This window comes from Chlamydotis macqueenii, chromosome Z (assembly GCF_036417535.1).
Source record: "Chlamydotis macqueenii isolate bChlMac1 chromosome Z, bChlMac1.mat, whole genome shotgun sequence".
NCBI lineage: Eukaryota > Metazoa > Chordata > Aves > Otidiformes > Otididae > Chlamydotis > Chlamydotis macqueenii.
The window spans coordinates 82290019-82305413 of NC_141593.1; the positions used below are offsets into that span (position 1 = coordinate 82290019).

At 55.7% G+C, this 15395-nt stretch overlaps 1 protein-coding gene across 7 annotated transcripts in view; it reads right to left on the reverse strand.

Moving 5' to 3' along the window:
- Positions 1–420: 420 nt before the first annotated feature.
- PAX5 (paired box 5) overlaps positions 421–15395 on the reverse strand; it is a 123009-nt gene continuing 108034 nt past the window's right edge. For all 7 annotated transcript variants that reach the window (XM_086770300.1, XM_086770299.1, XM_086770297.1 and 4 more), the window contains 2 exons: positions 7606–7692; positions 421–494 (listed from right to left, as the gene is read on the reverse strand). In XM_086770300.1, coding sequence (XP_086626426.1) covers positions 421–494; positions 7606–7692 — 161 coding nt within the window. The remainder of the gene's footprint in view (positions 495–7605; positions 7693–15395) is intronic.

Consider the following 15395-nt stretch of genomic DNA (forward strand, 5'->3'; position numbering starts at 1 on the left):
GAGTCTCACAGCCTGTTTCAGTGTGCAGCAAGAGGATGCTGCCCCAAGAGGGGCTGCTCACACCTCTTCCTTATCCCCAGATACAGCCGTGGCACCCGCAGGCCACCGGAGCAGTAGCCAGCCGGCTGCAGAAGACATGAAGCTACTGCGCGGTTTTGATCTCATCGCGTCAGGAGAACCGCGTCCTCCTGCTTCCTCCTCTTCCCTTGTTCGATTTGAGACCCAGTCAACACGACCAGATTTGAGAATACAGCAATAAAGAGTTCATCGAGTTTAAAGAGCAAAATTTCAGTTAGCATGTTCCTACTAGGTACTTTCCTCCCTCCCTCGCAGCATGGCTGGCGTGGCTGTGGCAAGGCGGCTCGTCGCGGTTGTCCCAGGCGGTGCACGCAGCCGGTGCCGGCGCCCCAGGCTCCGGCGTCAGTGGCGGTCGTAGGCAGCGGCGGCCGGTGGGGCTGCCCCGCGTGCTGCGGCGCTGTAGTAGTACGGGGAGCCTGCAAGGGAGGAGATGACCGTGAGGAAGACAAAGGTGGAAAGGTGCCAGCTTGCAGCGTGCCGACGCAGGCAGCAGAGAGCTCTCCAGCCCGGGCTCAGGCTCACAGCAATAAAGGCTGGGTAATTAGAATAAAACATCACAATGATGCATTCTGCGTGAGAACGCTGCTACCGTGGCTCTGCATTTCTGCTGGCTGCAGGGTGCCCCCTTCCCCTCCTCCACTCAAAACATTGGTTTCATTCACTTCACCAAAAAAGTGAATTACTTTCCAGAATGGGAGGTCGAAACGCTCCAGCCCCAACACGTTACCACGCTCTAACATATCTGATTTACTTTTCCCCTCCTTTTGGGAGAGGAGGTTGAACCCCAAAGCATTCAACATATTTCACCAGGCTCAACACCAATTCCCCCGTTTCTCAAACTAATTCTATCAGGGAACAGCTGTCCAGATTTTGCTCAGCTCTGGCAGTGACCTTGGAGCTCCAGAAAGGGTGACTAAGCTTGTGCTACCATATCGGCTTGGGATCACCCCGCTGCGCCAGCCTCTGCCTGGCCAGCTGAGTCCTCGGCACCCAATACAGTTGTTGAGCGGAGAAATTATCTTTAGAAAATACTGGTGACCTTCTCACCCACTTGGTGACAAGTCTGAACCCAGACAGCAGTTTACAACCACCTCCAGTGAATAATGCCTCATCCCGTGACGTATCTGATGCTCCATATCACAGCTTTTGAACACACACTTAGGCCTCAGACTGATCACGTTTATGCTCTGTTTTTTGCATTGAATACACACGTTACACATCGGGATGAACTGTGTGGGCCAGGCTTATAGCTTCACAGACTGATGAATGTCGAAGCACTCGTTTACTGAGAAAAGGTCTGAAAAATACTGGTGACGATTTTCTGCCCTGCAGGGCCAAGCACTGGTAGACAGGGTAACCACCGCAGGATCACCTGGAACCTGGACCATCGGCTGGAATGAGGCTGGACCATCGGCTTTGACCTCAGATGTACCCAGAGAGATACCAATCTGTCCAGACCGCACCAGCTATTAAAAATCCTCCAGGTGCACCGGTGATCAAACCAACCCTGATTCGGTGTAAGAGAAGAATACAGGCAACGCACTCCTTGGCACAGCCATAGAAAAGAAAGCTCTTTCTCATGATCAGAGTCCTACCACAGCATGTGATAACTCTACTGCTGCAACCCCGATGGGTCAGAAATGATGGGATTTGCCTAGAGGAACGTGGCTTTTGCATCAAGCAGTGCTGAGGCAGAATGGGAGCTTGTACATGGGGAAGTCTGTGCCGTCCTCAGCGCCATCCCTGATGCCCCAGACATCCCAACTTCATCATGCAAACACGCTGCAAAGGGCTGGCTTTGAAAAACATAAACCAAACTTCAGAACTGTGGTCCCAGCTGTCTGGAGGGGTAGCCTTACCATACACAAGAGTAATTTGGGACAGTCCGTGAAATCACTGACCAGACTAAGCATTTGCAAAGATGTTTGTAGAACTTTTAGACAGGAGCCCATCTCATTTAGATTTATTAATTAAAAGGTAAGTATTTAAAGCCATAATCAAAGGAGGCAAAGCAGATGCCTTCAGAAGGTCATGGTCCCATTTACACTTGCGTAAGTGGAGAGCTGTCAACCTTGTGTAATCTGCTGAGGGCACCACAGCTGCTGTCCCAGGCTGGACGGACGCTCCTCTTCCAGGTAACTGACACCAGGTCTACCAGCCCCAGCCTCCGGAACCGCATTTCGTGGAGGAGAATGCTGGAAAGCTTCACAAGGACAGTGAACGCCTGAAATAAACCACTATATATTGTGTATCCAGCAATTAAAAACGTTGAGGCCTTCCTTGGTGAAAGGAGGCAGCCTTGAATGAGCAAAGGCAAACCCAACAGCTCACCAGACTTTGAAATGCGCGTGCCCTGTCTAGCTGGGGTTTTGGGGGTGTTCTCTGCAGCCAGTGAACAGGGGGCCAAGTGCCCGGGGGTGCCCAGTTTGTCAGCCCATGTCCCCTGATGGCCACTCCTGTTGCCCAGGAGTCCTTGGAGGCCACCTCCCACCATGGGGCAGGCAGCACCTCAAGGCAAAATGCCTCGCAGGCCCGTGAAGAGGCAGGGGGACTGCTGTCCTCACCCACCGCAGCATCAGGAGGTCGATGGGGAGCAGGGGGAGCTGCTGCCCAGCTCCCAGGTGTGACCGCCGGTGGAGACCCCAGGCCCTGCCGGCACTGGCACCGGCACTGGCCATGGCAGCTCAGCTCTGGCAGAGCGGTGCCAGATCCAGGGAGGGGATCCAGTGGCACCCAACCATTTCACCCACGGAGCAACACCAGAGCCAGATGCAGTGCTTCCTGAGGTTTTGGGGCAAAAGGGGTCTTTTTGGGGTCAGAGCCTTCACTTTCCCCTCCCTCCTCCTCCCCTGCCGCTCGGACTCAGCGCAGCTACCAAAGCCCAATATTTCTCTCATGCTTTCCAAAGGCCTTACACTGCTCTCAGGTTTGATTTTTCCAGTTTGCCTTTCAGCAGTGAAATCAAAAAAGCTTGTATTTACGGTGAAAAATGAAAACATCACATCACAAAGCATTCACTCTTCCTCCCTGTCACCACGTCCCCATCCAGAACAGACTTGTTCGTCCTTCTGTCATTTTTCCTTTCTAATTCACACTACCATCAATTTGTTTCTTGACATAGTCATTTCTGGTGCCTACTTGTTCTGTAATCTTTTCACAGAAACCCCCAGAAGAACCGAATCTAATCTTAATTGACCAGCTCTGAGCCGTGCCCTCACACGATGCCACGCCGGCACGGCAGCCACGGCACTGCAACGGTGCAGGCAAACCCTCCCAGCCAGGCACCACATCTGGGCAAGAGCAGGGACGCGGCGTCAGACGAAACCCACCGCGAGCAGCATCAAGGCAAATGTGAAGCAGAAAAATGGTAAAGAAGTTACTGCAACAAGCCAGCACGAAACTGAACCATTTTTCTTCATTAGACCGCGTTGCTGTTACCCACTCTTAGCGCGTGTTCAGCGGCCTCTACGCTGGCGTGCGCCAGGACACGCTGACAGTGATGGACTGAGCCCCAGGCGCATGCGTGCCTGATTCCCATCCGTTTGTGGGCACATCCATGTGCATCCCTGTACCACACCACTCGCAGGCCATTCACAGTGCAGTGGGGAAAAAAAAAAGAAAGATGTGCCTTTCTCCACCTTCCTCCTCTGGCCTTGAGATGGGGACTCCTGGCCACAGCCACCGAGCTACCACACAACCGGCCAGGGTTTGTGTCCTCTTCCCAGCACATCCCTCTGGAAACTCAGGGTCTGTCCTCACTCCAGCCGCGGTCGGGGCAGGACCCTGTGCAGCAAAGGCCATCGTGGCCCTGCCACAGAGCTGGGTGCGGGTGCCACCGGGACCGACAATGGGACGGGGGAGTGGGAAGATGCCGCAGAGCTGCAGCAGGTAACCGACTTCATCTTCTGTCCCTGCGGACTACTCCGGAAGACTGCGGCTTGGTTGTCTCCCCTTCTGCAGGAGCGATAGGGCACGGCAGTTGGGACTGCCCCGCAGAGGGAGCTGCCACCCGTTCGCAGCGGCTTCCGCGCCAGCTGTGGCACAGAGGTGCAGTGGAGCAGGAAGCACCAGCGCAAGGGCAGAGCAGGGACGGGACAGCGGCGAGGGGCGGCAGCCAGCTCTCTGCTGGGGCCCGGCAGCCGCTCCCACCGCCTGCATGCTGACAGCATGGCCCTGCCTTCCCGCGGAGGCACCGGCTCACGCCTCTCGCTGCTGCTCCGTACTCACGCGACAAAGACCGAGCACTAGCGACCAAAGCCCTTTCACCACACTCAGCTGTCTCTATTCCTCTTCTCTTTATTCACCCCAAAAACCATTTTTCAATCCGGATATCCTTCCTTCCTGCCACCTGCAAATCACGGCTGCTCTCCTTCTCGCTGCTCTTTCACTGGTCTCAGCCCGGTGCGATTGCTGCCGTGCGATTCCTCCTCGCCAGCACAGGGAATTAATTGGACGTAGGCGCTGTTAAGTGCTTACAGTATTACACCTTCATCTCGGTGAAGGGAGCGGGACTTAGTAAAACAAACTGTGTCAGTCCATGTAACAGTCCTGATTAATTTTGTCAAGGTTTCTGCTTTGAGGCTGATATTGCCAGACTCTCTCAGGAGAGGATTACTAAAAGCACTCACGTATACTCCTGAGACAAGTGGAAGCATCCTGGGTACAGTTTAAATTAACCTCCTCTCTGCTGCGGGTGCTCAGGCTCATCACACGGAGCCTCCTGTGTGCAAGGAGACCTGGGCCAGGATTTTAAGGCTCTCACACGGGATTCCCACCTGCCCTGAGCTACCGGCAGGGTTAGTGGGCACACAGGGAGACTGGAGTGCAGGACCAGGCTTCCAGGGAGGAGGCAGAGCTGTGGGTGACCATGATCTTGCAGGTCCAACCCTGGCCTGTGGCCAGACATGGAGATGCTCTTGCTCGGGTTCCTCGGCTACAGCTGCACCTCGCAGCATCTGCTGGAGCGCCAGCTCACCGGCACCACCCTCCAGCGCTCTGGGCACGGGGAATCGGGCTGGGCTTCCCCGTCCAGGTGTTGGGCCACGGACCCTGGAGATGCTCGGTGCACCAGCTCCCAGCCAGCTCTGCAAGTCCCGCAGCAACAACAGTACAGGGCCAAATGGGTACGGGAAAAGTGCCAGGGACAGAGAAGGGGATCCCCCACCAGGAAACTCCAGCACTCCCAGCTTTGTGACCAGGCTGAGCTGGAACGGTAAGTCCATCCTTAGATGCAGAACAAAAATTCTGATTTCTTCTTCTTTTTGATACATCAAAGCTTCCAGTCTCCTAGCTCCAAATCAGCGTGTCATTGCGCACTCACAGCAATATAACGTTATCTGCGCAGTGACTGGGCCTGTGTTCACTGAAACATAAGATTTTGAAAATACCAAAACAAAGTCTTTCGAAGAAGATAAAAAAGAAGCCAAGGCTACACATTTTAACAGCTCCTGCCAGCAATAAATGCCAGCACTGTTGTCATTATCCTGTAAAACACTTCAGTACAGCTGCAGTTTCCGAACAGTAGCATCCCAATCTTTTTGCCCCTTGCCTCATTTAAAGCATGTTCACAGCATGCTGCTGAGCAAACTCTGCTGCAGAAATCCTCGCCGGCCCCAGAAGCGAGCCTTGCTGTGGGGAGCACGCCTGCCTTTCAGCTCTGCTCACACGGCACGCCTCCCGCAGGGTCGAAGATGGGACAGAATTCACCCCCAAAACATATCATCCGAAAATGAAACGAGAGAAAGAGGAAGCACAGAGAGAAGAGAAAGGCAAAGGTAAAAGGTGTCCCAGCAGCCAGCTCCTGACCAGCCTTTCTTTTAAAGTCTTCTCCTGACCCAGACCTGCCCATCTCCACCAGCTTCGGAGCACCACAGGGACGTACCCTGCCCTGCACCCCTTGGCCAGCACCCTCGGGCAAGATGTGCCTGTCATCTCAAACCAAGAGCCAAGCGGGCCGTGGGCACGACCTGCCGCTGCCGGAGTCCAGGGGCCACTGCCCACCCCTACGCCACTGCCCATCCCTCCCCATGCCTGCGCGGCGCTCTGGGAAGGTTTCGGGCTGGCTCCGGAGTGGCTCCGGTGTGCAGGTCCTCGCCCACGGGGATGTGCACCCACAGGCAGGAGCACACTGCGCAGCGCAGAAGCGTCACTGAAAGCCCTCTCTCCATGGGGAAGGGAGAGGGCTGGATTTTCATTGATTTTTAGTATCATGCCAGTTTCTTTACCCATCTGCAGGCAAAATTTACAAAGCCACCCAAAACCCGGCTCCCCAGGCCTGTCCATGCAGCAGAGCTTTGCTGAGGCAGCTCTCCTGCTTCCAAAGGAATTGCAAAAACAAAACCAAGAAAGCGTGGCACGTGCTCTTCCCCCTGGCCAAAGCACCGTCCCCACGCTGCCAAGCCAAAACCCTGCTGATTGTGGCCATGGAAACTGGGGGTCTATGCGCCGGGGTTCCCCCAGCTTTGTGCAGCTATGCCCATCCATATCAGCTGGAGATCCACTGGTCCACTGATTTATGATGGAAGCGCTAACAAACCCTTAACTGTGGCACGGCAAACAGCGGCGTTACACCAGCACCATGGCACGGGAGGCAGAGGCTGCCTATGGCTCCCCAAGGATTTGTTTAAGGACAAGAGCCATGATGAATACAGCCTGGGTGGCTCAATTACACGGGGACGCAATTACTTAAAACAAAGAAACTGGATGAAAAAAGTATGACAAAAATTCAAAATTATTTCCCTGCTGGAGGTCACATATAACAGCCCTGTCATCCATAAATCTGGAAATCTCCAAGGCATGCTCCTCCTGTGTTGAGAGATGACAATTAATTGGTATTTTACTTACCTCATCCATGCAAATTATGCAGGGAAAAATTCTAATTACTGCATGCTACATGTATATAAGGTCAGAGTGGGCCAGTTTTTGACAGTGGTGTAAAATGGATTATGTTTATCCTTCACATGAGGGCCACGATCCCGCAGGAGCCACGGGGCTCCCGGCCCCCACCGCCTGCAGAGATCGCGCTGCCATCAGTGAGGATGCGTGGCGCAGCGGCCGCTGGCAGAGGAGGGACGGATCGGGCAGACACACAACCGGGGAGCAAACGCAATGCGAGGTCGGGGAGAAACGCAAAGTGCGTCAACGAGCAAGAAATAACAGTGCAACAGAGCAACGGGGGCTTGCATTCGGCCATAAGCAACCGGGCATCCCAAGTTTTGTCTCAAGAGGAGTCTTTACCCTCAAAAAAATGGGGATGCTGCCTTCTGGCAACACCTCGTGTCTCTGGGAGGATTTTATGGGGCAGAAACAGGAAGACAAGAGGTTTGGGCACAGGCTTCTTGCTGGCAAAGGGAACCAAGAGCACTTGTGAGCTCCAGCAGAGACCTGCAGTCCTGCATGGGGTCGAGCACGGGGACTCAGGACCAGGACAGGACCATGTCCTGCCCACCCCATGGTGGTGGGCGATCGCTGCCGGGCGCAAGCAAGGTACAGCTCTCACCGAGCCCTAGGTCAGGGATGGGAACTTACCCAGGAGTCCAGGGTTGGGAAATCTCCAGGAGTCGTTGTACGTTGAATATTGTGGGTGGCTGTACGGGCTCCCAGAAAACTCGCTCCCTACGTTGAAGAGAAAAAGAGAGAACAAAAGATCATTTGATTTGAGACCACAGTTACCACTGTGGGGGAGAGGAGCTCTTCAGTGTGCGCTGTGCTGCAGTGACGGCCTCCGTAAAAGCACTGCTGGGCACCTCTGTGAGCAAGGGCAGCAGGGATGGGAGAATTATCACACAAATGGGTGCAGCCATCCTCTACACGTCCTTTTTGTGCTGCAGCCCTGAGCTGGTGGGATTCTCTCCAGTCCTTGCTGCAGGAGCAAGACAGCTCAGGGGGATGGAGAGGATTCTGGGACCCATCAACGGGGCTGGCCCTTGCCTCTTGCAGCCCTACAGCACCCAGGGCAAGAAACGCAGCACGAGGGCAGGGCTGCTCAGATGGGCTCTCTGCCAGCCGGAGAGGAACCAGCTGACCTTCTAGATACCAGCTACCCTTCCAGGCTCTCCGCGAGAACGTGGTCTTGGTCCCAGATGTCCACCCATCTCTACAGCCCAAGGAGAGGGACACTTTCAGATGGCTTTGAAACCCTCCAGACAAAGGCACAAAAAAGGCTCAAGGAGCTATTGCTATTTATCTCCTCACCTGCTCCCACTCTCCCCATCTGTTTGTTCTCTTCACGTGTCATCTCCCGTTTCATACTTCAGCTGCAGGCTCTTCAGGGCAGAGCCTTGCACCACGGGGCTCTGACCCTGCGCAGGGCACCCGGCTCCTCCACCGTGCCAAACCCAACACTGCTGCTGTTTTATTAGGAAATCTTCCACAAATGACAGTTTCCCACATTCCTTCTCTCTTTCTTCCTCCTCTCCTCTTCCCTCTCTCACACACAATATATGCACGCACAACACAGCGTGATAAAGAGTAGGCTTCCTACGGCAAGAGGAGGTGAGGGCTGCCAGGCTGCGGCAGAAGATGTTCGCTGTGACCTTCACCTGCTCTGGTCCTCGGCACCGGCGCAGCCCCTGTCGCATACGCCGGGGCTGCCTGTACCCCAGCCAAGCAGCCGAACCCCACTGTCCCATCTCCAGCTCCGCAGGCTCAGCACTCCCAGCCAGCACGACCCACCAACCCGCCCTGGGCACCATGTCTGGGTCCCCAGGCCCATGAGTAGGTTGGTGACAAAATTTAGGGTCGGTTCCAGGGCAGCTTGGTGTCCACATGATGCTGCTTGCAGTAACAAGGAGCTGCCCCAGCCTCCACCAAAGGATGCTGGTGAACGCACTGAATGTGCTGATGGAAAGAGCTGCCCATCGCCGGTTTGCTCCGGGGCGTCTCCATTAACAACTCTTCTCTGCTCCCCACAGCCCTGTGGACCCTGGGGACTGCACCCACCAGCCTGGACCTGCCCTCTCCATCGTGACCCAGCCTGCACGGACAGGACAGCCGGGCAAGGTCTGAAGCCAGCAGCACGCCCTGCTACTCTGGCCATGTTTCTGCACAGGCTCTGAGCGGGTTCTCATTACAGCTTCTAAGGAACGGTGCTAATTCACCAGGCGCCATAGAAAATGGAGCTGTTTCCAAACCGTTCTTCCTGGTGGAGCTCATCAGATCTACATTTCCTCTCTGCTCCCTGTCCTGGATGACAGATGACTTCAGTAACCGACAGCTAGCTCCACCACAGTGCTCACCCCACAGGAGCGAGGCTTGGTGAAGATGGCGAAGGCAGAAGAGACGTCAGGAGCCATTGAGGTACCAGGGCCACCGGCAGCGGCATCCCCAAGGAGCAAGCCCCCTCCAGCCACACAGTGGCTCCTCTCTGGTCCCTTCTCCTGCCTCCCCACCTTCACCGTCTGCTCAGCCAGAGCCCTCCCTGCCCGCCCTCTCTTCCCAAATCCCCTCGGCTTCCAGCAGGTCCCTGCCCTGGCTCTGCCCTACCCGTGTTTGCCCAAGCCTGGCACGTGCATGGCCAGCAAACTGGCTGGTAACATCGTGGGTGAGCGATGTGACTTTCCCCAGTCCTGGAGGCCTCACCCCGGGTCCTCCTTCCCACGTGCGCCACACAAAAACCCCTTCACCCCGTGGGCGCCTCTTCTACAGCAAGGGGCTCACAGAGTGCCTGTCCCAACAGTTTCACCTCTTCCTCTCCACAGGATGGTGGGAAATGCAGAGATTCAGCCCTGTTTTAGCTGCACAAACCAGCTGCGCTGCCTGACCAGCACAAGCCAAAGCCAACGGGAGCCATCTCACCGCCGTGTCCTCCCCTGGAGCTGCGTGGTGCCGGGACCCAGGGACCGGGCGGACAGGGCAGCAGGACAGACCCCGACCCCTGCCACGGGCTCTTTGAGCCTGCCAGCTCCTCCAGATGCTGGTATCACCCCAGGCTTTGGACAAAGCTGGCAGTGAGCCACCGCACCCCTGTGAGTGCCACAGCCGAGGGAGGCACGCGTACCCATCTGAGGACAGGACAACTCCTCATTCCCAGCTGCCCCACTATTCTGCCTCCCCCTCTGCACCCGCCACTCCTCTCTCCCATCCTCCCGAGGCCGCACAGACTCAGTCCATCCCGCGCCGACGCTGCGCGTGCCACTGAGCGGGCAGCAGCAATTTCTAAACGCTCATCAGTGCTGCGGCAGGGCTGCGGGTGGGAACGCACTGACATCTCATTGTTTCATCCTCTCCCGTCTCGCTCTCCTCCCCCACCATCCCCACTGCCCTCCTCCCCACACTCACATGCAGACACACATCGTGGACCCTCTCTGGGGGATGCTCCGGTGCCTGTCAGGCTGAGGCTTCCAATTCTCTGTTTTTTATGCCTCAGTGGTCAGGGTGTCAAGCTCCTGCAGTACAGACCAGCCAGGAGCTCGAGGAGTCACTGAGCACCATCAGCTCGGTGACAGTATTGCTTGCTTCTTAACATACTCTGCATATCCATCAGCCTTGCAGGGAAAAAAAAAGGGGGAGAGAGAAGGGGGGTAGGACGGAAAATGAGAGAAAAGAAATACGAGAGAGGGGAGGGGAAAAGGAGAAGTGATGGAGAAAGTCTCAAGCCCTGCTACTAGCACCGCAGCACTCGGGCAGACAAATGGTACAGCCAGAGGTGCAAGGAAGCTCGATGAATGAACGCGGCGTGAATGCCTCATGATTTCCACCAGATATTCCAGGGTCTATCAGCCACACTTCTTGACAGTGCTGCTTAGCAGCCAGCCCTCGCCCCGTTCGAAAACACAACAAATCGGCTACCCGGAGACACATGCGGCGTGTTGCACACGCGCGCACACTGCCTGCCCGCGCCACGAGGAAGGGGTGGCAATCGCACCCATCCTCAGTAATTCTGGCATCGCTGAGACACAAAGAGCCCAAACCAAGGGCTTCTGCCAGAGTCAGCCCCCCTCTCGCTGCGGACCTGACTCCACACCGCTGTGACGCTCTATGCAGCTGTGGCCCAAACGGGCTCAGGCCCCCGTCAGCCCCAGAGGCAGAGGTGCAGTCGGGGAGGGGAGCAGGACCATTCCCAGTAACACTGCTGCCAGAAGGCAGAGCGAGTCCCAGGAGATGCACCCTGCCCTGAGGCGGTGGGACAGCGGCAGAGCCCCTCGCCCGCAGGACGGGCCCCAGGGCGGCCGCGCAGTCCAGAGGCGGCAGACGGACCCGCCGCTGCAGGCAGAACAGCGTCACCCGTTCTGCAGCATTTTCTCTGGGGATTATCAACTCATCTCTACAGTCTGTGCGGTTTTAAGCCAAGCTTCCTGCAAGTTTCCTTTGTGATGCTCAGCAAAACTGAAAAGCACTTAAAAACCTCAGGAACCATGAGATGGAGAGACAGATGTGAGGGTGCCCTTCAAACTGCCGTGGCCTTAGGGAACTGCCCCAGCAGGGCACGGGGAGGATGCAGACACCTCTGTGCAGCGGTGCGCGACTCGGGGCAGGAAGGTGCTGGAAACCCCTCTACCCCACCAAAAGGCAGCAGGGTGGGCAGACGGGACAGCAGATGCCGCCGGACAGCCCAGAGTCAACCTCAGCCAGCTCTGGATCTCGGCAGGTGCAAGGCGATGCAAGCTATGGGTCAACTGATTTTTTTTTTTTAACATGGACGCTGCAATCACAGAGTAACCTACGTTGGACGGGACCTTTGTAGGTTCTCTGGTCCAAACCCCAGCTGAAGCAGGGCCAGCTCCGACACCAGCTATGCCAGCCAGGCGTGGAAATCTCCCCGGATGGGGAGTTCCCATCTCCCTCGGGCCCCTGCTCCCCAGCTCGGCCGGCCACTGCACTCCACCGCACCGGGCCCCCGGCTGCGGCCCCGTCAGGCACCACAGCAGCAACGACTCTGTCCTTTAGCCGTGTCCTCTTAGGACCCCATGGCACCAAACATCAGCAGAAACCAGCAGCCTAGCTTGTTACCCAGCCGCTGGTACCTCCGGACTGAAACACAAAACTTGAACAAACACTCAGCAAGGAAGTTCTGTGTGTCACCTCCAAGTTCAGCACACTGCTCCAGTCCCAGAGTCTCGGACGACCCCGTGAATCAGAACCTCCAGAGCCGGTGCAGCTCAACCAGAGCCAGCCACGTGAAGGCGGAGAGGCGTTCGCGCACTTTGCACTGCGTTTTCTCAGATACCATCTTTCTGTACACGCATTTGGGCTGAGGAGGAGCCACCATGACCACGGGGGTGAGTGGCAGCATGCGTATGACGGCTGCAGGCCACACGATGTGCAGGCCACACAACGCCCCTTCCTCCCTGTGACCACCACGCAACAGCTCCCGGTGAGCACCGGTGGGATTCGCTGCTTCCCAACGGGGACAGCAAGCACAACCGCGCGGCGGCACCGTCCCTCCTGCCGGACCCGTCCCAGCCGCTGGTTTTCTCCACTGCTCCTGCTTAGCTGGGTCATTTTGTCATCCAAGCTCCAGGCTCAGGACAGCGTCTAATCTGGCCCTTCCATTGGCAGAACATTAAAACAAACCAGGAGAAACAGCGTTCAGCAAATGCAGCTGCAAAACAGGAGTTGTGGGACAAAAAATGGAGTCTGGCCAGAATAGCAATGCCTGTCCCATTCCTCACAGGGGTCCAGGGTAAATTTTAAAATAGTCCACTGTACTCATCCCTAGGCTGGGTCCCTGAGGACGAACGCGGCTCTCCCTCCAGCCCAACCTCCCAGCAGGGGCTACAGGTGTCCCTGCCTTTCCCTGTGGCAAAGGACCTTACTGCAACTTTTAAAATTAACATTCTCATGACTGTTATTTGTTTTCTATCGTCTTCTTTTGTGGAAGCAATCACGCGGATCATAAATTTCTTCAGCGAATTCCAACAACAATCATTACCCTGGTAGCTAAGGTATGCTCGGCTGCACGGGGAGCGGGGCTGACGCAGCGCCGAGCCACACGAACACACCCCAGCAGCCTGCGCGGCGCTGACGGACCCCGCGGGACAGCGGCCACCCAAACGCAGCCCTGAGACCCATCGCACAGCAGCCACCGGTGCGACAGGGCCGGGCAGCCCCTGCACTGGGTGGGCATCAGCCGGGGGGCAGCAGGAGAAGCCACTTCTCCCCACGCGCGAACACCGCCCCAGAGCTGGCTCCGTGATCCAGCAGCCCCGGGCAGCACCCGCATGAAGTCGGAGTGCAAACACGTCTGAGAGACCTCAGAAAAGAAGGGAAACGGTCTGGCCTCTCTGCAGAGAACAACGGCGTATTTCCCCTCAGCAAAGCGAATCTGCCTCTCCGCACCAAGCTGTCGTCGTGGCTCGGGGCGAGAGAGAAAGGGATCCGCAGCCTGGGAACCTGCAGCCTCCGTGACGCACAACTCGCTCCCTGAGAAGCTTTCTCCATGTATGGGCGAGCTGGGAAACACCTTTCAGTGAAATCCTGCTTTCACAAAAAAAATGTAATTTCACATCACAAATAGTTTTGGAAATCTGTGACAATTTTGGCAAACTCCTTCAGTTAAAAAAGCTCTGTATGTTTTTTTTTTTCAAATGAGATATTTTCCAAACAAATACTTTTTTTTTTTTCTTTTAAATTCAGAGAGACATTAAGTTTTGAAATTGAGTTCAATGAGGTTAAAAAAAGTCCAAAAACTTCAACTGGAAAAACAAACTGTAGCTTTCAATCAAAAAACTTTTCACTCAATCCAAAGTAATTTTATTGGCAGTTTGTGTTTTGATTGAAACTTGGACTTTGTTCCAGTTTCAGCATTCACTAGCAAACAACAGGATTTGTGATTTATTCTGCTTTTATCTGTAAGCATCAGCTGCATCTACCCTGGGGGACTAGAAACCCGGGGCACGCCTCTGGTTGGCCACTGGTAATCCGGCAGGTCTTCTCCTGGTGCCTTGCGTTTCTCTGTCCCACGGGATGGAGGACACCAGTAACTGCCTTCTGCTCCGTGGACCAGGGGCACTTGGCTGTGAACCCGCCTGCTCTAGACAGAGCAGTCCACGGGCTACAAAAAGCACAACCCCAAAGAGACGTTGGGACGCACCAAGCAGCGCCAGGCATGGACGGCAGCCCCAGGGCCAGGGCAGCGGGGCAGCGGGCATGGACCAGGAGCCGTGCTATTGGTCCTTCCCTCAGATGGAGCTCGCCGCCTGCCTCCGGCTTCCATTTCGGGATGGTGGTCAAGCCCCGAAGGGCTGGCACGCGTCCCTGGGCAATTCACTCCAGCTCGGAGCTCAGTGTCCTCCCGGCAGACGGCCGCTGCCGCCCCGGGTGCTGCTGGCGGCTGGTGAGGGATGTCAGCGGGACGGGAGGCAGCTCAGCATCACGCACCCCCCACGCTTGCTCACTGCTGGGGCTGGTGTGGTTTGAGGTTGGAAAGAGCTTTAATGACGAAGAAATGTTCCCCAAGGGAACTGAAAAATGCCGTTTTGGAAAACCTCTTCAATGAGCAGTTTTTAGAGAAAGAAGCTGCTTTTCAAAATTCCTGAGATACTCCGTGTCAAAACGGGAAGCTGCTCCTGGTCTCTAGACCCTCGCTCACAGGCAATTCATCCATTCCCACAGGGAAGAACTGAATAAAGCACTGCTAGATGGAGAAGGGGAAATGCTTTCTGCACAATTAATATTTTTCTTTTCTTCTTTTTCTGAGGATGAAAGTGATAGATTTCAGCAGAACAGTCCTCACAAATGAGTTTCAAGTAGAAGTTTCCTTACACAGAACAAAACCCTCAGTTCTTGATTTTCACTGGAAAAAAAAGGACAAACCACGAGTTTTGAGCCCTCTAAACCCCCACCTGCGCTCTCCAAACACAACGCAATAAAACTACGTCAAAAATTCCACCCAGCTGTATCAAGTCCGAACCCTTGGAGCTGCCTGGTACTGCAAGAGCCCGGCCAACCGCGGGCGGCACCGCTCACAGCATCCCAGGTAGGGCTGTTAACGCCATGCCATTAATTAGACAGCGCCTGCACCACACACTGAAAGAACGGCCAGGAAACGGGGCAGTAATTACTAATTACAGCGGCCAGCAGCGTGAGCAGCACCTGCAGCACCCTCCCGAACAAACTTGCAACAAGAGTGAATGTCTTTTGCGTGTTAAAGCTCATTTCTCTCCTAAAAGCGGGACGAACAACCTGCGGCCCGAAACGCTTCCTATCTCCTTCACATTCAGTTCCCTACAGACAGCATCACAGCAACACGCCCAACGGCCGAACCGACGCCAGGGGCGAAACCTGGCTTCGAGCAGGGGCAGGGTCTGCTCCGTCAGCAGGTGGGGCACCGCATGCGGATCCGCCCGTCAGGGTATCGGGAGCCGCCGCCACCAGCA